Source organism: Chiloscyllium plagiosum, unplaced genomic scaffold (assembly GCF_037043375.1).
Source record: "Chiloscyllium plagiosum isolate Xiang-an unplaced genomic scaffold, Cpla_swu_hap1 HiC_scaffold_3, whole genome shotgun sequence".
Classification (NCBI taxonomy): Eukaryota; Metazoa; Chordata; class Chondrichthyes; order Orectolobiformes; family Hemiscylliidae; genus Chiloscyllium; species Chiloscyllium plagiosum.
The window spans coordinates 15,177,443-15,203,191 of record NW_028270141.1 but is presented as its reverse complement, the minus strand read 5'-3'; the positions used below and the strand labels follow the sequence as shown (position 1 = coordinate 15,203,191).

Sequence of the window (25,749 nt, the reverse complement as noted above, 5' to 3'; positions counted from 1 at the left end):
GGAAGCCATCAGAAATGAGATAACAAGAGTCCAGAGACAGTATGTTCCTGTTAGGGTGAAAGGAAAGGCTGGTAGGTGTAGGAAATGCTGGATGATAAGAGAAATTGAGGTTTTGGATAAGAACAAGAAGCATATGTAAGGTATAGACAGCAGAGATCGAGTGAATCCTCAAAAGAATATAAAAGCTGTAGGAGTATATTTAAGAGGGAAATCTGGAGGGCAAAAAGGGGACATGTGATAGCTTTGGCAAATAGGGTTAAGGAGAATCCAAAGGGATTATATGAATACATTAAGGACAAAAGGGCAACTTGGGAAAAAACAGGATTCCTCAAAGATCAGCAAAGCAGCCTACATGTGGAGCCACAGGCGATAGGGGAGATACTAAAAGAGTATTTTGCATGTGTTTACAGTGGAGATGGTCATGGAAGGTACAGAATGTGGGGAAAAAGATGGTGACATCTTGAAAAACATCCATATTACAGAGGTGGTGGTGCTGGATGTCTTGGAATGTATAAAATTAGATAAATCCCCATGACCTGATCAGGTGTACCTTAGAACTCTGTGGGAAGCTAGAGAAGTGATTGCTGGGGCTCTTGCTGAGATATTTGTATCATCGATAGTCACAAGGGAAGTGCCAGAACACTGCAGGTTAGCAAACGTGGTTCCACTATTTAAGAAATGTGGTAAGGAAAAGCCAGGGAACTATAGACCGGTGAGCCTGACATCGATGGTGGTAAGTTGTTGGAGGGAATTCTGAGGGACAGGATGTACATGTATTTGGAAGGGCAAGCACTGATTAGGGATAGTCAGCATGGTGTTGTGTGGGGGAAGTCATGTCTCACAAACTTGATTGAGTTTTTTTGAAGTAACAAAGACAATTGATGATGGCAGAGCTGTGGATGTGATCTGTCTGAACTTCAGTAAGGCCTTTGACAAAGTTCCTCATGATAGACTGGTCAGCAAGATCAGATCACATGGAATAGAGAGAGATTTAACCATCTGGATACAGAACTGACTCAAAGGTGGAAGACAGAGGGTGGTGGTGGAGGGGTTGTTTTTCAGACTGGAGGCCTGTGAGCAGTGATGTGCCACAAGGATCAGTGCTGGGTTCACTGCTTTTCATCAATTATATAAGCAATTTGGATGTGAGCATAAGAGGTATAGTTAGTAAGTTTGCAGATGACACTAAAATTGGAGTGTAATGGACAGCTAAAAAGGTTACCTGAGAGTACAATGGGATATTGATCAGATGGGCTAATGAGTAGAGGAGTGGCAGATAAAGTTTAATTTTGATAAACGTGAGGGGCTGCATTTTGGAAAGGCAAATCTTAGCAGGACTTATACATTTAATGGTGAGGTCCTGGGGAGTGTTGCTGAACAAAGAGACCTTGGAGTACAGGTTCATAGCTCCTTGAAAGTGGAGTCGCAGGTAGATAGGATAGTGAAGAAAGCATTTAGTATGCTTTCCTTTTACTGGTCAGAGCAGTGAGCATAGGAGTTGGGAGGTCATATTGCAGGACATTAGTGAGGCCACCTTTGGAATATTTTGTTCAATTCTTGTCTCCTTCCTCGAGGAAAGATGTTGTGAAACTTGAAAGGGTTCAGAAAAGAATTACAAGGATTTTGCCAAGTTTGAACTATAGGGAGAGGCTGAACAGGCTGGGACTGTTTTCCCTGGAGCATCAGAAGCTGAGGGGTGACCTTATAGGGTAAATAGATGAGGTCTTTTCCCTGGGCTAGAAGAATCCAGAACTAGAGGGCATAGGTGAGAGGGGAAAGATTTAAAAGGGACCAAAGGGGCAACTTTTGCATGCAGAGGATGGGGCGTGTATGGAATAAGCTGCCACAGGAAGTGGAGGCGGCTGCTACAATTGCAACATTGAAAAGGCATCTAGATAGGTACATGTATATGAAGGGTTTAGAGGGATATGGGCCAAATGCTGGCAAATGGGACAAGATTAATTTAGGATATCTGGTCAGCATGGATGAGTTGGATTGAAGGATCTGTTTCTGGGCTGTACATCTCTATGACTTATAGCCACAGTACTTATACGGGTTGTCCAGTTCAGTTTCTGGTCAACAGTAATTCCTCGGGATGTTGATTGTGGAAGATGCAGTGATGGTAATGCCAACACAAGTCCAAAAGGCAAGGTTAAATTCTGTCTTGTTGGAACTAGGCATTGCCTGGCTCTTGTGTGTCACAAATGTACTTTCCATTTGTCAGGACAATCTGGAGACTGTCCAGGTCTTTCTTACTTGGACTTGGACTGCTTCAGATTCGGAGGATCGCGAATGGTGCCGAACGTTATGCAATCATCAGCCAACACCTCCACTTCTGATCTTTGGTGGAAGGAAGATCGTTGATGGAGCAGCTGAAGATGGTTTGGTTGAGGACAGTGACCTGTGGAACTCCTGCAGACACGTTCAGGAGCTGCGATGACTGACCTCCAACACTCAACTTTTTTTTTTGCTATGTATGACTAACCAAAAGAGTTTTCTTCCAGATTCTCAATAACTCTAGTTTCTTGGGGGCTCCTTAATGTGGGCTTGATGTGAAGTGCAAGTTACTGTCACCTCACCTTTAGAATTCAGCTCTGTTGGCCATGTTTGAACCAGAGCTGTAATAAGGTCAGGAGCTGAGTAGCCCTGGAGAAATCCATCCAAGCAGCAGTGAGGAGATTATTGCTAGGCAAGCCCTGCTTGATAGCATTGTTAATGACACCTTCAATCACTTTCCTTGAGATTGAGCTTAGACGGAGGGGTTGGTAATTGAACAGGTTAGACTCATTCTGCTTTATGGGTACAGGACAGACTTTAAATCCAGACTTTTTTTAAAAAAACTGTTGTTTAGTTCCACCATCTGCTGTGCTAGGATTTGAACCTGATTCATTACCTAGATCTCTGGGTTTCTGGTCCAGCAACAACACAGCAATAGCATCACCATTTCCTTGTATTGCCTGCCAACATTGCCCAGTGGTCTTCATCCCATCACTCCCACTTTGTAACTACGAATGCCCCTCACTCTCTTCTACGTGTGAGATATGTTTTCTTTGACCTGCTTCATTCGAGAAGCAAGCTCTTATACCTTGCATGGGCAAAATCTTCATGTTGAACTCTTCCATCACATTGAGAGCACTAATGAGATCCAGCTCTTCCTGAATGACAGGGGGGCAGTCTATAATGAGTTGTAAACAGCACCTATTAACACAATAAAGTGGATAAATTAATTTCAACCACAAAGGCAAGGTGACACACTCAATTACCTTCATTATCAGTCGCTTTAATGCAACACTTAATTATGAATTCTCCAAGTGTATACAGTGAACTAAAGCAATACCGTAGATGGTGGCATAAGTTGATAAGCAGGAATAAGTTGACCCCCTTCTCAGCCACAATGTGTTGGACTCAAATCAGTTGTCAGCCTCAATTTTTCACGCTGAAATAGATGCGCTTTAGTTATCAGTTCAGGGAGTCCAAACTTAACATTGCCAGTTTTAATATTGTTTTGTTTTAATGTTGCTAAGTTAACAGGACCCACAAATCGCGATGGATGTCACAAATGGCATAACCTAACCCTCACTCAGACTTCTTAGGTTGCTCCCTATGCTTCAACACTGCCTGAGGTCTTCATCAAAGAGCCCCCTCCCACCAGGACACAGATAGGCTCCCAGAGCTGGTGCTAGCCTCTAGCCAAGTTGTAGCTGTTGCACATCAACATACATCCTCACACCAAGAGGCTGCCACCAGCCGCAAGAATCCACCTTATTAAGACAGAGAGGCCCTGCCTGAGCCCAGTACCAGTACCCTCGCCTCTGAGCTTTTGGCAACACCCATCCCACCCCTGTGGACCTACAACTGCTGCAGATTGCAGTGCATAGCCTACATAAACTAAAGGGGAGCCACCGATCTCCTACCACATCAGAGTGGTCTTCACCCTCTGCCTGTCCTACTGCTAGGAAAATAAAAACCAAGCTGCTCCCCCTGTTGGCCTGCGCCAATGGCTGAGAGTCATCATCTGCCTCAGGAACATTGACAGTGCTGGCCAACATCAGAGTGTGAGAGAACGAGAGAAGGAAATGCTAGAGAGTCCAGTCATGAGGGGGTGCAGTAGACAGCTAAAAGAGGCAAGGTGGTGGACCAAACGGACCCTGGGGGTTGGTTGCAGACAACAAAAAGGGAATCTGCAAATACCTCTCCCGAAAGGAAAACCCTAAGGCAGGAACAAGTGACGCCCTCAACAGCTGACCTAAGTCCCCCAGCATTCACTCTGCAATATCCCCTTGGCTGCACTCTCCGAGAGCACATGACTGGAACGTGTGGAAGAAGAACGTTACATTGCAATTTTATATTTTACAATTCATTTTATTTGAACAGTTATTTCATTTACCAGTGATGTATTTAGGAATTTAAAATACTGTATTTCAGTTTGGAGGGTACAGCTATATTTGTTTGTTCTAAGCAGGGCGCAATGAAATATGACTTCATTTTTAACATTGATTCCCATAGGAATCAATGCTCCATTTGAAGTCTTTTCAATTAAAGTTGAAGTTTGCAGTTACATAATCCCAATTGTAAGCAAGGACACCCTGTGTCTTTATAACTTTGCTCAGGGGATCTAATAGGCGATACAGCTGTGTTGTGAAGATGCATGTGACTTTAAAGACATGCATACACACACACAGGTTGTGAATAATTGGTGAACAATGAAGAGAAATGAGACTTCTAACAAAATTAATGACATATGAAGCTAGTTTCAAGCTAAAAGGCATGATACATTTGTGATATCATCAAATAACCATGCTGCAGTGAAGGAATTGGGCATTAGAGAAAAATTGGTGCAAGAATGGGAGAAAGAATCCACCCCGAAGAAAATGACAAGTCCAAACTCATTATGAGAAGAGGGACGAGTTACATTTATCATCTTGAGAAGGATGTGTCAGATTATGTCCTTGAATGTAGTCAGATTGATTAGTTCACAGGTGTACTGTGAAGACAAAGGCTTACGTGGCAGTAATAATACGCTTATTATGTCAGATTGACATGCACAGAATCACATTGCAAACAGTCTTGACACGAAAATGCTGGCCGAGATATTTCAATGCCAGATAGTCACTGGAGCGGTATAAACAGTAGTTGTACGTTGGACCAGATGAAATCCCAGATGCAGCTGATCTATGGGAATTGCCCAGGAAATTGAACACACTGAAGGGCAATTTCCCTTCATCTGGAATTCTCTGAACCATTAAGAAGAGAATTCAGAGAGTTCTGCTTCAGTTAAGCTAACAGTAACCAGAAAAAAAAATTGAGTATTAAAACATCTAACCCCTAAGTATCAAACTAACCCCCACTCACCTCCAACGACCCAATTATATCATTCCTTATTTAGTACACTGTGGACCTCAGACCACCTTCCCCCAACCCAACACAATTCCATTTCCCTCACCCAGGACTTAACAACTTTGACTCTCCTCCAGTCCCTGCCATCAGACTTGAGGCATCCAACTCTCTCCAATCTGAAGCACTTCATAACTCCTCTGGTGCCTTAGGCATCTAGCACCTAGGCCAAAGGTCACCCTAACCTCACATGAATCTACATAATTTGCTTTCACAGGAGCTGTCAAAGTGTGTGGCTGTGTTGCTGGACATTTAACTCACAGAGAGCGGCATCTACTACTATGAAAAAGGAGATGTAGTTTCATGTCTCTTGACTATCCTGCACAAAGGAGGACTTGTTGACTTCAGGTATGTTCCCCATCTTTGAAGATGACGACTTTGGAATTGCTGGCTAGAAACGTGGATCACAGTTCTAATGTAAAAATGTTCACTGCAAAATGGCAGTGTGATTATAGTTCCTCACAATATCCAGATCATCAATGTACCCATTAAAGCTATACTACAACTCAATGAAACAGTACCCACGAGAGGACCTTGGGTGTGCAGTCAACAGAGGTTGATACTGATAGTAATCTGGAATCTGAGGAATTTACAGGTCTGTCTGCCACATCGTTTCCTTGCCCTGGCATCTACTGCTGCACTCACATCATTCACTTCCTTATCACAGCATCAGAGGACCAACCTCACTCCTCCATCTCACTGTTTGCAAATTCCTCCCCACATTGCTAAGTAAGATTGTGCAGAGCTCTGGCATGTACTGTATCATTCTGCCTGATCAGCGCAGACAGCAGAACCTCACCTTTACTAAGTCAACCAGCATGCTTTATCATTCCCCCATCTGAGGCTCAGGCAGTATTGTACCTTTTCCCTGCTTCATTTTGTGAGTTCTACACTGGTGTTACCAACTGGGTATCCCCTGTCACCACTGGGACAACCTTGCAGTTGATGAAGGGGAGCAATCATTTGTGGCAGCTGAGTGTGAAGATGTAGGAGTTGTCAGACTCCCTGGGTAGTGCACACATGCTAAAGGATGTTTCCACTGATCACAGACCAGTTTCAGATATAATGAGTGAAACTTGTTTTTGTTATTGAATAGCGAGGAGGGACCCAGAGAGCTCTCAAAATCACAAATGAGCAGCGAATTGCACCTGTGGAAATCCAGCAATGACAGCAAATCCCACATCTCTGCCAGATTAACTTTGGGTCTATTGTGAATCTACATTGGGCACACTGGACTGGCTCCCGAGCCTTTAAATGCAGGCCTTCCTGGAGAAGCAGAACATGTGAATGATGGCAACCGATGATATCCCCAGCTGCCTCTGACACTGGCAATTAGCTGCACTGCCTGCTGCACGTTAGATTGTTCTTCAGGGTTTTGACTGTGATGGCTCCTAGTTGCCAGCCCCTTGAGTTGTATAACCATATACTCCCTGGGGCTGAACTGGCGATGGTTTGTCCTATCCTGGGATCACCCTTTGCTGCTGTACCGGATCGATCAGAAGTGCTGGGCTGACATGACCCACTAACATGTCTGAACAAACTACAGGGAATAATCTGATCAGCATACCCTTGCCTTTGTTCTGTGTACTTCTGCCAAATCAGAGGCACTGAGAATCACCTGGCCATATACCACACAGTGATCAATACCATCCTGAATAGTCACTATTGAGATCATGGATTCAGGAGCACTAGAAATAGGTCCTACACCCACCCTCAATTACCACTGATTTTCCACCATCACTCCTCGCCTTGCCCTCAGAAAGGTTCCACATGAGCCCGGACCAGCTATCAGGGAACCTTGGACTTCCCCAATACAGTGGCAGTCCTCCATCCATCCCACTCAACCTGCCACCCATCAACCTAAGTATTCTCTTGATCCACCTTCAAATTTTCAACAGTCATCCTTGAGATTGACAACTTTGGGAGCATCCCAGTATTAGGCTTGCTTCTCCCTGCAAATATTTCAGACCAATGGAATGCCAAGAGTGAAGTTGCTGTACGGTACATTACTCTCCCCTATTCCCAAGTGATCACAGACCGGGCAATTCCTTCCTTTCCTCAGTCAGCAAGAACTGTTCTATAGCATATCCGCCCAAGCTTCTGGGATGTTATGTAACTGAGAACCAGGGCTCAGGGAAGAGTGTTCAGAGATTTGCATCGCAATGGGTAGATATCTGACCATGGTTCTCATATTTAATTTATTATCAGGATGGCTCTGTATTTGGTCAATTGCATTCAAAAAATGACTCCACTTCATCCACTTTGGAGGAGTCACACTTCTGGGGTTATTGCATATTAAGGATCAGTTGCGAAGACAAAAACAAGTCATCCCTTTTCAAACTTGTTCATCCAGCTTTCATCCTCCCAGAGTGATCCACTAAATTCATCCAAATAGCTTGACCCACCAACTATAGCTACTCCTCCCTCTTCTATTACTCCTGAATCACACCTCTCTGTCACTCCTGTTCCGATTACCATCAGACACCACATGCGTTCTCTCCCATCTGAGCCTACACTCATTACCATCCCCTTGCCCTCTCTGACCCATTAACCATTCCAACTGTATCATATGACTCCACAGCCTTCAACTCACGACATCCAATAAAGGACCATAATCCTAGAAGTCCCACCTTGCTGCATCCCATTCCTCTCACTGCGAGGTACCTCCAGTTCTACACCAGTTCCCCACCATTCACAGCACAGACCCTCCCTTTAGAATCACCTCTTTCCAATCATCTCTATGCTCAAGTCCCATTCTCCACCAAACAACATAACCATGTTGCTAGGACCTTGCATGCTCCTGCATCTTGACATTCACTCAGAGAAAGGTTTGTCTTTCGCACTATGTCTTTAATCTGCTACTTCACAATCTCATTCATGGTCCATTGCAGAATAGTGTCCCCAAAGAGGGAAGTGTAGCGGTATACTCCACGCCAAGTACAATACCTCACTGACAGTGCAGTCATGAATCTGAAGGCACATATTGATCAGTTAATTTGAAAGTGCACTTGATTCAGGAGAGATTAACTTTTAATTAGTGTGCATGATGAGCAAATGGATGCAAGTTTGACTCGCCTTCAAGCTCGTGAGAACTTAATATTGCAATTTAATCCTGCTCCCATGAGGATGATTTTCAACCTCTTGCATAATAAGGTTCCCCACCTGCCAAACTTCCCACACCTGGGAGCAGCACAAGATTCCATCCGGTCACCACCTTGAACTTGGCAACAGTAATTCACTCCCCTGCATTCTCTAGAGTCTTTTTCACAGTCACCATGCTGTCTCCAATGTAAAGGTACCTGTCTCCCTCATAAGTTTGAAAAAATTAATTTGGAACAGCTTTTCAGGTAGAAAATTCGGTCAGTTTTGCAAATAGCAACATTTATTTATTGAAACAACTATTTTCAGTTCTGCATTACATATCACTAATAGGTTATTTCTAGCTTCAATGATAGTGAGTCAGAGTTTATACAAGAACAAGGGGGTGGCTGACTACTGTGCAAGGATATTTAGTAATAATGTAAAAATACAAAAAAAAGTTTTGTTTTATTTATTGGTACTTTGTAAGCTGAGCTCATGTATTTACGTAGAACATTACATAAGAACATAACATGAAGAAATGAATATAATCGACCTAAAGATGATAAAAGTATTTTTTAATGAAGCAATTGAACAACTCTGCATATTTTCTGTGCAAATATGTTTTCCAAGTTCTCAGTGGCAATGTGCCTCCCCTCCTAATCAAAGCAACAAAATCTCTGATGCTTCATGAGCAACATCATGGATGTCCTGCTGGCATATACCAAGGCTTTACAACTAAACATGCATGTGTACCACACACGAGGCATCACACATGTTGCCAGATTTATGAAGACGTTTTGGGTAAAAGGGCTGCAGGTGACTTTCAATCAGTTAAAATTGTCATGTTAATGATCCCAGTGTGCAACCAAGTGTAATTATCTGATTTGCCAGAAGAATTGGTCACATTAACAGCTAAATAGTACAAAAATGGTTCTGAGTCCAGATTTCTCACAAGCAATCCATCTATGGAGACTACATTCACTCGGTCTCCAATAAAAAAAATACAGCAATACTTGTAAAATTACATTGAGTCCACACAAGAAACAGGAAATTAAGCCCATCTGATTAGGTGATAGTTAGAACCCAAGATGCCTCCTCCTATCTTCTTTCCACCCCACATATCTGTCTATCCTTTCTCACTCATAAGCTTTATGAATTTTCTAAAATGCATCAATCATTTCTGCCTTATTATACATTCCTGGATCTAAACTAGCATGTTCCCCTGTTGGTTCTGCAAAATACTGTTCTAAAAAGTAATCCCTGATGCACTTGACAAATTCCCCTTCCATGTCACCCTTCCCCATCTGATTTGTCCCCATCCTTTATTAGCAAAGCTACCTCACCCTTTTTTTCCTTTTTAACCTGTTCTTCTGGAATTTTGAATACCCTTAAATATTGAGTTCCCAGTTTTGGCCTTCCTCTAACCATTTCTCCATGATAAATCAAATCATTTTTACTTTGCTCACCAATTACTTACCTGTTCTCCTATGGTATCACACTTCAGCTCTTAAAGGAACAAACTAGTTGGAGGAGCTCTCTGCTGCTAGTTTTTATCTCTTGCTGTTGCTGCTTCTCTCACATAGATCCATTGTTCTCTTTATGAAACTGCTGACTTGTGTATCTCACATTGTTTGAGAAGCTGCTGACCCCACACTCACTCTTGCTCTTAATGAAGCTGCTGACCCTGCTCTCATGTTCTTTCTGAAGGTGTTGTTTCTGCTCTTTCCTGTGCTGTTTCAGGAGCAAAGGCTCCTGCTCTCACTTGCTTAACCTGTTTCAGAGTGATACTCCCTGTTGCACAATCCCCCAGTCTGCTTCAGAGTGAGGGTGACTTGCTACACACTCCTCCCAGTCTCCTCCTAGACAGGCTTACAAAGTGAGCAGCTATCTGGCAAATAAATTTAAGGTAGCTAACCATGAGATTGTTCATTTTGTTAAGAGAAATATGGAGACGCACTTTTTTTTGAAGGTGTGAAATTAGAAGAAAAAAGGATGTATAAGTACAGACACTCCAAAGTAATAAAACAAGATTCGGTAGTTCTTAACATTGAAATAAAATACTCAAATTAATTTCAAGCAGAATAGAATATAAAAAGGAAGCAGGATTGCTAACTTCATATAGAGTTCTTGTTGAAATCAAACCACACACCCAACACGCGGTTCTGGTCTCCGTACTACAAATATCATGATCAAACATTAGTGCAAGTGTTTATTATAAAAATTAATAGCTTGCAAATATTTAGCTTGCTGTTGGGTTTCTACAATTGTGTTACAATAAATAAATACTGAAAACTCTACAACACTTTGCTTGAGTTAGGAGCTAAATCTCTCAATCCATCCAAAAGTGGCATTAGTTTTCACATGTACCAGAATAACACTTAATTCTATTTCACTGCAGAGAAAATGAAGTCTGCAGATGCTGGAGATCAGAGATGGAAATGTGTTGCTGGAGAAGCGCAGCAGGTCAGGCAGCATCTAGGGAACAGGAGATTCGACGTTTCGGGCATTAGCCCTTCTTTATTCCTGAATGAAGAAGGGCTAATGCCCGAAACGTCGATTCTCCTGTTCCCTAGATGCTGCCTGTCCTGCTGCGCTTCTCCAGCAACACATTTCCATCTCTATTTCACTGCAACCTCTCCTAACACCTCTGTTGCAACACATCACCTTTGGCAGTTCCTATTCCAGCAGCCTTCTTCAAGGCTCCTATTTTTGCTTCTAAATCCCTGCATGGTGCCATGAGCACAACAATCCTTCCAGATTTACATGCTCCTCCAATTCTGGCCTCGTGTGTATGCTCCACCATGTGCAGTGGGTTTCTACCTTCCCAAAGTGCTATCTCCATTTCTCCTTTCTTTGATAAGATAATCCACAAAACTTATCATTCTGAGGCTTTGGTCACCTATCCTGACATTGCCTTATGAGGCATGGTGTCAAATTTTGATTCATTATCTTGCTGGGATTCGAAATATCTTCTGTTAAAGATGTTTTATAAAGTGAGAGTTGTTGTTCTATTAAGAGTTAATACATTTGTTTGCCACTTTATAGTCTGTAATGTACTGTTTACTATGCAGCTTCATTTCAGATGTGCTAATTGATTTTAATAATGAAAACTCAACGCTTCCCCCTGATATCTCAAGAAAAAGAATTGCTTAACTTAATTCAGTAATTCTACTTCAGTACACCATACATTGGAAGGGACCAAGACGATCAGAAGTTGATGAATGCAAGACAAATGAACACTCTGTTAACAACCTACACTGACAAACTGAGCTCTAGTGGATTTTAATAACAAACTTGCTGCAAAGACTCACAGTGAAACCCTCTGCTGCAGAGTCCTGAAAATGAACGCAGACTCATTGATCAAATTCTTTTAAGTTGGAGAACTAGAAGCAACAAATTAGAACTCTACTTCACACTTGTAGAGACAAAGGGGCTCCCATAGTAGGCATCATAAAATTGAAAACTGTGAACACAACAATATTGATACCAAGCAATACATTACCTTGCTCTGGGAGAAGGGAAGAGACATACTGATTTAAGAACTGAACACCAACAGTCATGATTTAACTAATCCTACCTATGAAGTTTCAAGTGTGTCAAGTAATATCTGATATCAGAGTAGTGTGTGACCATGAATTAATGAACTAAAGCCTGAGCAACAGACTCTTTTTTGTGATATCCCAAATAATACAGAGTGGAGTATGACTTAGCAAAACCCAAATCTTAATAAACTTAAATCATTAGGATCCCTGAGCACTATTGCTGCCATTGCTTTTCTGCTCAGAACAGAGAGAAAAAAGGAAAACTTTCTAAATGAAGTTATTGCTTATCTTGAGCATAAAAACAAATCTATCAAGCATTACTGATCAGCAAGAAGACTTCATACTTGGATCACTACAGAACATTCAGAGGAAATTCTATGCTAAGATTGGGAAAAGTAACTTTATTATTAATATTCATGAATCTAAAGACAGTTGTCAATGTGAAATAGTTGGATGAGCCCAGCCATGAAATTAACAAAAAATCTCCACTTCATTAGCAGTTCAAGGGGGTTTTTGAGACAGAGGGCAAAACTGTTGAAATAGGATTCTGAGCCATGACTCACTTTTATGACATCCTGCATAAGACAGATGATATGAGGGGCTCAAACGTTGGTGAAGAAGCTTTCAGGCATAAAAGAATCCAACACAATTCTGAAATGACTGCAGATAACATGAAAACCACACTGGTGCGGCTGTATATGAAAAGGTGATGGAAAAATATGGACTTTAAAAGAAGTATTCACTAGAAGATAAGCTTAAAATGATTGATTATTTGTTAAATGAACAGAATTTAATTGAGAAAGGATAAAATACTTAACAGCTAATCTTGATTGAAATCAGATGGCAGGCTAAGAAGTTTAAGGCTGGAAGATATGAGTACTTCAAAATGTTGCAAGATTAATCTTTTTTTTATCTTTAGTAAAGCTAAAGGGCTAGGCAAGATTTGCTGTACTTTTGAAGGACAAGGGGAGATAAGGAAGCCACAACAGAGAGAGTTGTTTTATCAAGCCATACAGATGATAGGAAAAAAACAAAAGATACCAGCTAACTGCTTTGTTGTAATTACAGCAATTAATAGAAAAAAACAGCGATTTTAAGTTTGAGAAGAAGAAACATATCAAGGAAGGCATTAACAAAGAATTAGCCCCTCAATCTCTCAAAGCAGAAGAATGAATCATCCAGAGTTTCAAATTATAGTACTAAGGTTTTAAGCGTCTCTATTTGTGATTCAATGTCCCAAAAGTCAATTACTTTGAAAACCTTTCAGTCTCAATTGACACTTCTTGATAATGAGAGAATCAAAACCTGTACAATGATATAAAATTTATTTGAAAATCTCTTTGCCAAAGTAGCAAACATCTATTTTGTCAAGTATTATTAACTAGTCAAATGTAAATGGAAAACAAAAATGGGAAAAACTGAATCTAAGGATTTTGCATATAGCTGAGCCTGACAAAGATTCCAATTCCAAATGTTCCAATGACCAAACATTCTCTCAACTGCATCAGAAAAGCAGGCACTGCTGACACGAATACAGAATCTACTCAGGCTGAGTCAACTGATCTGGTGTAGAGTTCTGTGAGACAGGCGGCCGTGAACACTTAAATATATCCTGCCCAAATGAACAATGAATCAAATGAAGCAGACAGGTCTCAATTAATTAAAAGCCCACTTCAACTTGATTTTTAGCTTGCTGCCTTTAGAAACTACCAAGTACAAAGACAACACAACTTTTTTCATGAAGGTGAGACAGACATGTGATAATGGAATTACTACTGCTTGGCAAGGCTTACACAGGCAAATCCTAATACAGGAACTAACCTCTGATGAGTTTCAAACCAAGTTCGAGCACATAAGAGTGTAAAAAGGTTCAAAGGTGGAAGGTGCTGATAAGATAATGGATTATTTGAATTTTAGTTTCATATCATAATATTCTGAACAGTGAGGCTTCAATGCAAAGGTCCATTGCTAACAGTATGGTAGCTGGCTGTAAGTGGCCTATCCATGATATTTTGCATTTCATTATATAATTAAGGTTTTATTTACACAAAAAAATTCAAAGGTAGAAATTCAAAAAACAAACAAAGAATGAATAAGCAACAAGATTAATCCTCTTCCAGCCATGATTGAAAATTGTAGCTTTTTTTCAGAATCAACCTTCAAACGAGTAGCTGACCAACATCCTAACTGATGTAGTATTGTTGGTGTATCTTAAATTAATTATTAAAATATACAATACTGGGTGTGAGCAATAGGTTTTGGGGCTACTCAAAGTTCCATTGTTTCAGATGTGGTTACTCAATAGTAATGAAACTAGAGTGGTGATACAGCTATTGGCACAGAGTTGGGTGGGAGTGGTGTGGAGGCTTTTTAGTAAAATACACCTGTCCATCTACCACTTCACTGGACTTTTCAGGAAGACTATTCAATCTCAACGAATGGCAAGCTAGGCCATGGCCATCATTAAAAAGAGGCAAGGATTTAACAGTGTTGTGTAGCCGTTAGCACTTGGTCAGAGCAACACTATACTCATTGCTGTCTTGGAGCTTGCAATTCCAAAATTTTGGCTTTCCGTTTAGAAAGCCTTAAAACGTGGAGTTGTTCTGCTTAGATAAGAGAAGGTTGCGAGTTTTGATAGAAATGCTGATGATGGTCTTGTCAGAATAGATAAAGAAAACCTGGAAGAGGAATTGCTGGCAAAACTCATCAGGTTCTGGTAGCAGATGTGTGCGAAGAAAGCAGACTTAACATTTTGAGTCTGGTAACTCTTCATCAGAACCAGAGAAAAACAAGCCCTACTGGCTGAAAGGTCAAGCAACAGAGGACACAAATCACAGTGATTGGTGAAAAGCCTAAAGGTGACATGAAGGAAACTTGCTTAGAAAAACAGTGAGTGGTTACATCCTGGATGCACTGCCTGGGAATCTGGAGGAGGCAAATTGAGTCATGGCTCTGAAGGAGAAATTGGAAAGACACTTTAAGGGGCAAAAATTGAGAGTTTTGGGAAAAGGTTGGGAAAGTGGAATTAATGAAATTGGTCTTGGAGGGACAATGGGCTGAATGATGGGCTCCTTCTACACCATGATTGTTCTGTGATTGGATAGTGTTGAACATTTGTACCTAGCTGTAATATTATCCAAGCTGTTCATATATTGTTACAACAAAGTACACTGACTGTGGAATCAAACAATTTAGACATTTTCCACTTTGTCTATTGATTTCAATGTTGGTAGACTCCTGTGCTATAGTAATATTGGAAAAGCTGGTTAAATTTACAATGATGTCTAGAGCACAAATGCTCAATATGCCAGAATTTATGAAGTAGTCACAGCACAGAAAGAGCCCATTGAGTCCCTGCTGGTTCCTGAAAAGATCAATTTAGCTAGTTCCATTCCCCTGCACTTTTCCTATTGCTCTGCACTTGCGTTCCCCTTTTGGTATCTTTGCATTTTCCTCCTGAAAGCCAAGACTGAATCGGACTCTTCCAAACTCTCAGGAGTACTCCATCCCTACATGAAGCAAGACTTGGAGAACATTTGGACTTAGGTTGCCAGGTAACCTAATGATGACACAGTGTCAGGTAATGACCATAACCAAGAAGGGCCACCTTCTTGTGACATGCAGTGAAATTGCTGTTATTGCAGCTTCTGGCATAATCATGTGGGGACTGGAAACTAAGGTCATCACTCACCAAAAGCTGCCACATGAATACAGGGCAAAGGAGGCGGAGGATGCAGTGAACTTTGCAACAAGTGACTCACCATCTGACGCCAAACATTCTCCACCACCTCCAGTGCATAGCTCGGATATATAATAGAATACTCTCCTTTTGTCTGCATGTTCCAACTCCAACAACATTCAAAAAGCGCAACATCATTCAGGTCAAAATTGCTCTCTTGAATAGTGCCTGATCTATCCCTTAAACTTTCACTCCCTCCATCACTTCTGCACCATTGACGATCTTACCAAGTTGAAAATGTGTTGCTGGAAAAGCGCAGCAGGTCAGGCAGCATCCAAGGAGCAGGAGAATCGACGTTTCGGGCATGAGCCTCATTCCGGAAGAAGGGCTCATGCCCGAAACGTCGATTCTCCTGCTCCTTGGATGCTGCCTGACCTGCTGCGTTTTTCCAGCAACACATTTTCAGCTCTGATCTCCAGCATGTGCAGTCCTCACTTTCTCCTATCTTACCAAGTTTTCTTCTGCAGAATCTCCCAGTCTTTTGACTTAGATGATCAAGAAGGGCAAGGGCAAGGGCAACAGACATATGGAAACACAGTGCCCTGGCTTGGAAATGCATTGTTATTCAAAGTTAACATGGTTGGCTTGATATTTTCTAGTTGAAACTTTATTGCTGGAACAGCACAGCAGGTCAGGCAGCATCCAGGGTACAGGAGATTCGACGTTTCGGGCACAGGCCCTTCTTCAGGAATGAGCAGAGAATGTTCAGCAGGAGAAGATAAAAGGTAGGGAGGAGGGACTTGGGAAATGTGATAGGTGGAAAGAGGTCAAGGTGAGGGTGATAGGTCGGAGTAGGATGGAGGCGGAGAGGTCAAGAAGAAGACTGCAGGTCAGGAAGGCGGTGCCGGGTTGGAGGGATTCGGCTGAGACAAGGTGGGGGGAGGGGGGATGAAGAAACTGGTGAAGTCCAAGTTCATCCCGTGGTTGGAGGGTTCCCAGTCGGAAGATAAGACGCTCCTCCTCCGACCGTCGCGTTGTTGTGGTTTGGCGGTGGATGAGTCCAATGACCTGCATATCCTCGGTGGAGTGGGAGGGGGAGTTGAAATGCTGTGCTACAGGGTGGTTGGGTTGGTTCGTCCGGGTGGCCCAGAGGTGCTCTCTGAATCGCTCCGCAAGTAGGCGGCCTGTCTCCCCAATATAGAGGAGGCCACACCGGCTGCAGCGGATGCAGAAGATGATGTGGGTGGAGGTGCAGGTGAATCTGTGGCGGATATGGAAGTTTCCTTTGGGGCCTTGGAGAGAAGTGAGGGGGGAGGTGTGGGCGCAAGTGTTGCACCTCCTGCGGTTGCAAGGGAAGGTGCCGGGAGTGGAGGTTGGGTCGGTGGGGGGTGTGGATCTGACAAGGGAGTCGCGGAGGGAGTGGTCTCTACGGAAAGCTGATAGGGGAGGGGAGGGAAATATATCCTTGGTGCTGGGGTCTGTTTGGAGGTGGCGGAAGTGACGGCGGATGATGCGCTGTACATGGAGATTGGTGGGGTGGTAGGTGAGGACCAGTGGGGTTCTGTCCTGGTGGCGGTTGGAGGGGCGGGGCTCAAGGGCGGAGGAGCGGGAAGTGGGGGAGATGCGGTGGAGGGCACCGTCGACCACGTCGGGGGGGAAATTGCGGTCCTTGAAGGAGGAGGCCATCTGTATTGTACGTATTTTGAACTGGTCCTCCTGGGAGCAGATGCGGCGGAGCCGAAGGAATTGGGAGAATGGGATGGCGTTTTTACAGGGGGCAGGATGGGAGGAGGTGTAGTCCCGGTAGCTGTGGGAGTCGGTTGGCTTGTAGTAGATGTCAGTGTTGATTCGGTCGCCTGAGATAGAAACAGAAAGGTCTAGGAAGGGGAGGGAGGAGTCCGAGACTGTCCAGGTGAATTTGAGGTCGGGGTGGAAGGTGTTAGTGTAGTGGATGAACTGTTCAACCTCCTCGTGGGAGCACGAGGTAGCGCCGATACAGTCATCAATGTAGCGAAGGAAAAGATGGGGGGTGGGGCCAGTGTAGTTGCGGAAGATGGATTGTTCCACATACCCTACGAAGAGGCAGGCATAGCTGGGGCCCATGCGGGTGCCCATGGCTACTCCATGGGCCCATGGCCCCACCCCCCATCTTTTCCTTCGCTACATTGATGACTGTATCGGCGCTACCTCGTGCTCCCACGAGGAGGTTGAACAGTTCATCCACTACACTAACACCTTCCACCCCGACCTCAAATTCACCTGGACAGTCTCGGACTCCTCCCTCCCCTTCCTAGACCTTTCTGTTTCTATCTCAGGCGACCGAATCAACACTGACATCTACTACAAACCAACCGACTCCCACAGCTACCTGGACTACACCTCCTCCCATCCTGCCCCCTGTAAAAACGCCATCCTATTCTCCCAATTCCTTCGTCTCCGCCGCGTCTGCTCCCAGGAGGACCAGTTCAAAATACGTACAACACAGATGGCCTCCTTCTTCAAGGACCGCAATTTCCCCCCCGACGTGGTCGACGGTGCCCTCCACCGCATCTCCTCCACTTCCCGCTCCTCCGCCCTTGATCCCCGCCCCTCCAACCGCCACCAGGACAGAACCCCACTGGTCCTCACCTACCACCCCACCAATCTCCATGTACAGCGCATCATCCGCCGTCACTTCCGCCACCTCCAAACAGACCCCAGCACCAAGGATATATTTCCCTCCCCTCCCCTATCAGCTTTCCGTATAGACCACTCCCTCCGCGACTCCCTTGTCAGATCCACACCCCCCACCGACCCAACCTCCACTCCCGGCACCTTCCCTTGCAACCGCAGGAGGTGCAACACTTGCGCCCACACCTCCCCCCTCACTTCTCTCCAAGGCCCCAAAGGAAACTTCCATATCCGCCACAGATTCACCTGCACCTCCACCCACATCATCTACTGCATCCGCTGCAGCCGGTGTGGCCTCCTCTATATTGGGGAGACAGGCCGCCTACTTGCGGAGCGATTCAGAGAGCACCTCTGGGCCACCCGGACGAACCAACCCAACCACCCTGTAGCACAGCATTTCAACTCCCCCTCCCACTCCACCGAGGATATACAGGTCATTGGACTCATCCACCGCCAAACCACAACAACGCGACGGTCGGAGGAGGAGCGTCTTATCTTCCGACTGGGAACCCTCCAACCACAGGGATGAACTTGGACTTCACCAGTTTCTTCATCCCCCCTCCCCCCACCTTGTCTCAGCCGAATCCCTCCAGCCCGGCACCGCCTTCCTGACCTGCAGTCTTCTTCTTGACCTCTCCGCCTCCATCCTACTCCGACCTATCACCCTCACCTTGACCTCTTTCCACCTATCACATTTCCAACGCCCCTCCTCCAAGTCCCTCCTCCCTACTTTTTATCTTCTCCTGCTGAACACTCTCTGCTCATTCCTGAAGAAGGGCCTGTGCCCGAAACGTCGAATCTCCTGTACCCTGGATGCTGCCTGACCTGCTGTGCTGTTCCAGCAATAAAGTTTCAACTTTGATCTCCAGCATCTGCAGACCTCACTTTCTCCTTGATATTTTCTAATCAACCTGTTTAGAAATGTTACTACACACATCTAAAGCAGGTGGGACTTGAACCCAGGCCTCTTGGCTCAGAGGTAGGGTCATTACCGCTGCACCACAAGACCCTTTAATATGACTGGCTACATTCCTTTGCTGTATAGATTGCAGGGTATTCAAGAATACCTAAATTGGAAGGGGACTAATGTACTGGCAGGGAAATTTACTAGAGCTGCTCGGGAGGATTTAAAATAGTGGGGGAAGACTGGGATATCATAGCAATTACAGAAACATGGCTCAGGGATGGGCAGGTGGGCAGGACTGGCAGCTGAGTGCTCCAGGATACAAAAGCTACAGGAAGGATAGAAAGGGAGGCAAGAGAGGAGGGGTGGGGGGTGGATGGCATTTTTGATAAGGGTTGGCATTACAGCTGTGCTGAGGGAGGATATTCCCATAAATACATCCAGGGAAGTTATTTGGATGGAACGGAGAAATAAGAAAGGAATGATCACCTTATTGAGATTGTATTATAGACCCCCCTAACAGTCAGAGGGAAATTGAGAAACAAACTTGTAAGGAGATATCAGCTATCTGTAAGAATAATAGGGTGGTTACGGTAGGGGATTTTAACTTTCCAAACATAGACTGGGACTGCTATAGTGTTAAAAGTTTAGATGGAGAGGAATTTGGTTAGTGTGTTATAGACAATTTTCTGATTCACTATGTGGATGTACCTACTAGAGAAGGTGCAAAACTTGACCTACTCTTGGGAAATAAGGCAGGGCAGGTGACTGAGGTGTCAGTGGGGGAGCACTTTGGGGCCAGCGACCATAATTCTATTCGTTTTAAAATAGTGATGGAAAAGGATAGACCAGATCTAAAAGTTGAAGTTCTAAATTGGAGAAATGCCGATTTTGATGTATTAGACCAGAACGTTCGAAAGCTGATTGGGGCAGATGTTCGCAGGTAAAGGGACGGCTGGAAAATGGGAAGCCTTCAGAAATGAGATAACGAGAGTCCAGAGAAAGTATATTCCTGTCAGGGTGAAAGGAAAGGCTGGCAGCTATAGGGAATGCTGGATGACTAAAGAAATTGAGGGTTTGGTTAAGAAAAAGAAGGAAGCATATGTAATGTATAGACAGGATAGATCGAGTGAATCCTCAGAAGAGTATAAAGGAAGTAGAAGTACACTTATGAGGGAAATCAGGAGGGCAAAAAAGGGGACATGAGATAGCTTTGGTAAGTAGAACTAAGGAGAATCCAAAGGGTTTTTACAAATATATTAAGTACAAAAGGGTAACGAGAGAGAGAATAGGGCCCCTCAAAGATCAGCAAGGCGGCCTTTGTGTGGAGCCGCAGAAAATGGGGGAGATACTAAATGAGTATTTTGCATCAGTATTTACTGTGGAAAAGGATACAGAAGATATAGACTGTAGGGAAATAGATGGTGACATCTTGCAAAATGTCCATATTACAGATGTCTTGAAACGGGTAAGGTGGATAAATCCCCAGGACCTGATCAGGTGTACCCTAGAACTCTGTGGGAAACTAGAGAAGTGATTGCTGGGCCTCTTGCTGAGATATTTGTATCATCGACAGACACAGGTGAGGTGCCGGAAGACTGGAGGTTGGCTAACGTTGTGCCACAGTTTAAGAAAGGTGGTTAAGGGCAAGCCAGGGAACTATAGACCAGTGAGCCTGATGTCGGTGGTGGGCAAATTGTTGGAGGGAATCCTGAGGGACAGGATGTACATGTATTTGGAAAGGCAAGGACAGATTAGGGATAGTCAACATGGCTTTGTATGGGGGAAATCATGTCTCACAAACGTGATTGAGTTTTTTGAGGAAGTAACAAAGAGGATTGATGAGGGCAGACCGGTAGATGTGATCTATATGGACTTCAGTAAGGTGTTCGACAAAGTTCCCCTTGGGAGACTGATTAGCAGGGTTAGATATCACGGAATACAGGGAGAACTAGCCATTTGGATACAGAACTGGCTCAAAGGTAGGAGACAGAGGGTGGTGGTGGAGGGTTGTTTTTCAGACTGGAGGCCTGTGACCAGTGGAGTGCCACAAGGATCGGTGCTGGGTCCTCTATTTTTTGTCATTTACATAAATGATTTGGTTTCGAGCATAACAGGCACAGTTAGTAAGTTTGCAGATGACACAAAAATTGGAGGTGCAGTGGACAGTGAAGAAGGTTACCTCAGATTACAACTGGATCTTGATCAGATGGGCCAATGGGCTGAGAAGTGGCAGATGGAGTTTAATTCAGATAAATGCGAGGTGCTGCATTTTGGGAAAGCAAATCTTAGCAGGACTTATACACTTAATGGTAACACTCCTAGGGAGTGTTGCTGAGCAAAGAGACCTTGGGAGTGCAGGTTCATAGCTCCTTGAAAATGGAGTCGCAGGTAGGTAAGATAGTGAAGAAGGCATTTGGTATGCTTTCTTTTATTGGTCAGAGTGCTGAGTACAGGAGTTGGGAAGTCATGTTGTGGCTCTACAGGACACTGGTTAGGCCACTGTTGGAATATTGCATGCAATTCTGGTCTCCTTCCTATCAGAAAGATGTTGTGAAACTTGAAAGGGTTCAGAAAAGATTTACAAGGATGTCACCGGGGTTGGAGGATTTGTGCTATAGGGAGAGGCTGAACCGGCTGAGGCTGTTTTCCCTGGAGCACGGAGGCTGAGGTGTGACCTTATAGAGGTTTACAAAATCATATGGGGCGTGGATAGGATAAATAGTCAAAGTCTTTTCTGTGGGGTCAGGAGGTCTAGAACTAGAGGGCATAGGTTTAGAGTGAGAGAGGAAAGATATACAAGAGACCTACAGGGCAACTTTTTCACACAGAGAATGATATGTGTATGGAATGAGCTGCCAGAGGAAGTGGTGGAGCCTGGTACAATCACAACTTTTAAAAGGCATATATGGGTATATGAATAGGGAGGGTTTGGATGGATATGGGCCGGGTGCTGGCAGGTGGGACTAGATTGGGTTGGGATATCTGGTTGGCATGGATGGGTTGGACCGAAAGGTCTGTTTCCATGCTGTACATCTCTATGACTTAGTCGGTTGGTTGGTTATCTCAGCTGGTTGGAGCGTGGTGCTAATAACGCCAAGGTCGTGGGTTCAATCCCCACACTGACTGAGTGTCGGGCTGAGGTGTGTCAGCCAGTGAGGTTTGCAGTACGGTGTCAGGGTTGGTGATTGCTTTTGTGGGCGGCACGGTGGCTGAGTGGTTAGCACTACTGCTTCACAGCACCAGGGACCCGGGTTCAATTCCTGCCTCGGGCAACTGCCTGTGTGGAGTTTGCACATTCTCCCCGTGTCTGCGTGGGTTTCCTCTGGGTGTTCTGGCTTCCTCCCGCAGTCCAAAGATGTGCAGATTAAATGAATTGGCCACGCTAAATTGCCCGTAGTGCTAGGTGGATTAGTCGGGATAAATAAAGGGGGTGGGTTTCTCTTCGGAGGGTTGGTGTGGTCTTGTTGGGCCGAAGGGCCTGTTTCCACACTAGGTATTTAAACATCTAAACAGTATCTAGACTGTAATTAGGCTCACCATCACCCTCTAAAGTACAATTAGGAATGTCCAACAAAGGTCAATCTTACCAGCAGTGTTCACATGGCTTGGATAGGAAAAGAATATTGTATGAAAGCTGTTGTTCTAACTTCAACAAACATGTTAAAAGTGTTGTATCTCCATAAACCTTCTAGTTCTTTGGAATACTGCTCATGGACAATTGTAAAATAGTAAGCAAAACAAACTGGCCAAAAAGAGAAGGCAAAATATTGTTTGAAACACCTTTTATTCACCATGTTGTCTTGTGTATGCTGAGGAGATGTAGTACTAGAAGGAACATTTCTCATATTATAACAAAAACATTTGGAAAAAAAATTAAAAACCTCCAATTGTTGGCAGTGATGGCAGATTCAGAAAATTGTTTTTATGAGCAATTAAATCACAAGTCATTTGCTTGTTGAGTTCATGTATTATCATGTGACTAATATCAAAGTGCAAAGAGTTTTCCTAGTCTCCTGAAAAATATTAATCTTTCAACCAGCACGACAAAAAATGACATGGTTTTACACAACTTGGCAGCTGTGTGTGTTCCATAATAACGTGACAATAAATCAAATGTAATTAACTGCCCGTGGGATGCTGATTTTACAAATACAAGATTTTTTCTTTTCCTTTACTACCTTAAAAGGAGAATTGATCAACCCTTGACTACAGCTTTTGAGTTCATTCACTCTAATTCTTGAGCTAGCGCATTTTATCCAAGACATGTTCCTTAAAATCATCTTCCTACTATCTTTGACACTACATCAATACAGTCAACTATCTATCCTCAATGCAGGTTAGGATGATGATAAATGGTCACTCCGCCAGATAAAGAAAGGAGCTCTAGCTGAAGCTTGTGAAATTTTATAATTTCTCAGTGGCATTTAACCCTACTACAGGAAGGATATTATTAAATTTGAGAGGGTGCAGAAAGGATTCACCAGGCCATTACCAGGAATAGACGGTTTGAGTTATAAGGAGAGGCTGGATAGACTGCAACATCTTTTCACTGGATTGTAGGAGGTTGAGGGGTGACCTTATAGAGGTTTATAAAATCACGAGGACATAGATAGGGTGAGTAGCAGAAGTATTTGCCCTCGGGTCAGGGAGTTGAAAACTAGAGGGGCTTTAATAATAAGAGGAGAGGAGAGAGATTTAAAAGGAGCTTTTTTGCAGGGGGAGTGGCTTGTACATGGAATGAACCGCCAGAGGAAGTGGTAGGTGGAGGTACAGTTGAAATATTTTAAAGATATTTGGACTTGTACATGAACAGGAAAGGTTAGAGGTATATGAGCCAAATGCAGGCAAGTGAGACTAGTTTAGTTTGGGAAGCTTGGTCAGCGTGGACAAGAGTCCGTTTCCATGCTATATAAATCCACAACTTAGCCAACTAGTTACATATCCTCTCTATTCTGTAAGAAACAGAGAGAAATAAAGTAGAATAAAAGAAAGATGAGGAAAGACACAGATGATAACAGATGATGTGAGTGAAACAGATGTAATAACAGAAATCAAATTATACTGATTATGCAATAATTTATAAAAATGTAGAGGGTCTTTATAAATTAAATCTCAGCTCAGTTTTATGATAGTCACCTATTATTGACAAATGTAAATTCCTATCTTCAAATGGGCATAGTTAAACTCAAGCTTCCATTTTCAGAATCATTTGTTAGTCCTAACCTCTATAATTTGAGTAATACAATTACACTATTGCATGACTTTCTTTCAGCAAGTTGCAACATTATCTCTAAAATTACAATGCAAACACCCACAAAGATTTTTTCAATAGAAAACCTATTTTTAGCAATTACACCACTTTCCTGGAATATCCATTAGTCCTGTAGGCAGTGTTATTTATAATGTTAAAACCTGTCTCAATCATATTAACTTCAATGCCCAGCAGTGAAGCTCCATTTTCACTCTGTACCTGAGCACCTGTCTGCACATTATTACAAATCGATAGTACTGAGGTGCAGAATATGTGCAGCAAATAAAAGCCAATTTAACAAGCTTCATAAATCTAGCTTTCTTATTCCTAATCAATTGTAAACATCCAGGTTCATCTGTGCCTGAGTTGCCTCTTAACTCCTACCAAGGCCATAAGAAACATGAAATAGGAATAGGCCATTAAGAATGCTCCATTCTTTTACAAGATCATGGCTGACATAATTGTGGCTGTAACTTCACTTTGCCATCTACCCCCTCATAATTGGAGACTCTCCTGTAGATCAAGAAAGCACCCAACTCCATCTGGAATATATTCAATAGCTGAACATCTATTGCTCTTAGAAGAAATGAATTCTAGAGACTGACAACCATCCAAGGGATGAATTTCTTTTCTCAACTTTGTCCTAAATGGGAAGCCTCTTATTTGAGATTCCCTTACAAGGAAGGATATCCTCTCGGCATCTATCCCGTCAAGGTTCCTGAGAATACTTTATTTCAATAAGATAATCTTTGATTCATCCTAAATCCAATTAGCACCGGCCCAAGTTGCTCAACTTTCCTTCATAAGATAACCACCTCATCCTATGAATAATAAACCTCACCACTGGAGAGAAATTGACTGTAAAGTATATTTTTCCACCAAGCCCAGAGGAACTTGGATTTTCCATTTTTTTGTTATGAACTGTAATATCACTTCTCCAGTACAGCAGTACCTTAAAGCTCATAACAAGACTGAATTTTATTCCAATGTGCCCCATCAGGAAATAATTTTATTAGTTTAGTCTAAAGCAAACTTCTCAGCAGGATAGGTGGAAAGAAGGGTGTTATTCAATCTCATACAGGATAGAAAATCTCACTCGATTATGTGTATTCGAGGCAGGCAACACGTGCCAGTTGAGGGTACAGCCAAAGACCACCCTGTAGAGTGGCAGACCATCCGCACACTTTATTGCTTTCTCGAAGATTTTTTTTTTAAATTTGGAAGG

At 43.3% G+C, this 25,749-nt stretch overlaps 1 protein-coding gene across 6 annotated transcripts in view; it reads right to left on the bottom strand.

The window, feature by feature from the left end:
• The window catches only part of nbas (NBAS subunit of NRZ tethering complex), a 264,693-nt gene that overhangs the window by 125,726 nt on the left and 113,218 nt on the right, over positions 1 to 25,749 (bottom strand). For all 6 annotated transcript variants that reach the window (XM_087977600.1, XM_087977595.1, XM_087977597.1 and 3 more), the window contains one exon: positions 3,086 to 3,198. In XM_087977600.1, the coding sequence (XP_087833726.1) occupies positions 3,086 to 3,198 (113 nt within the window). The remainder of the gene's footprint in view (positions 1 to 3,085; positions 3,199 to 25,749) is intronic.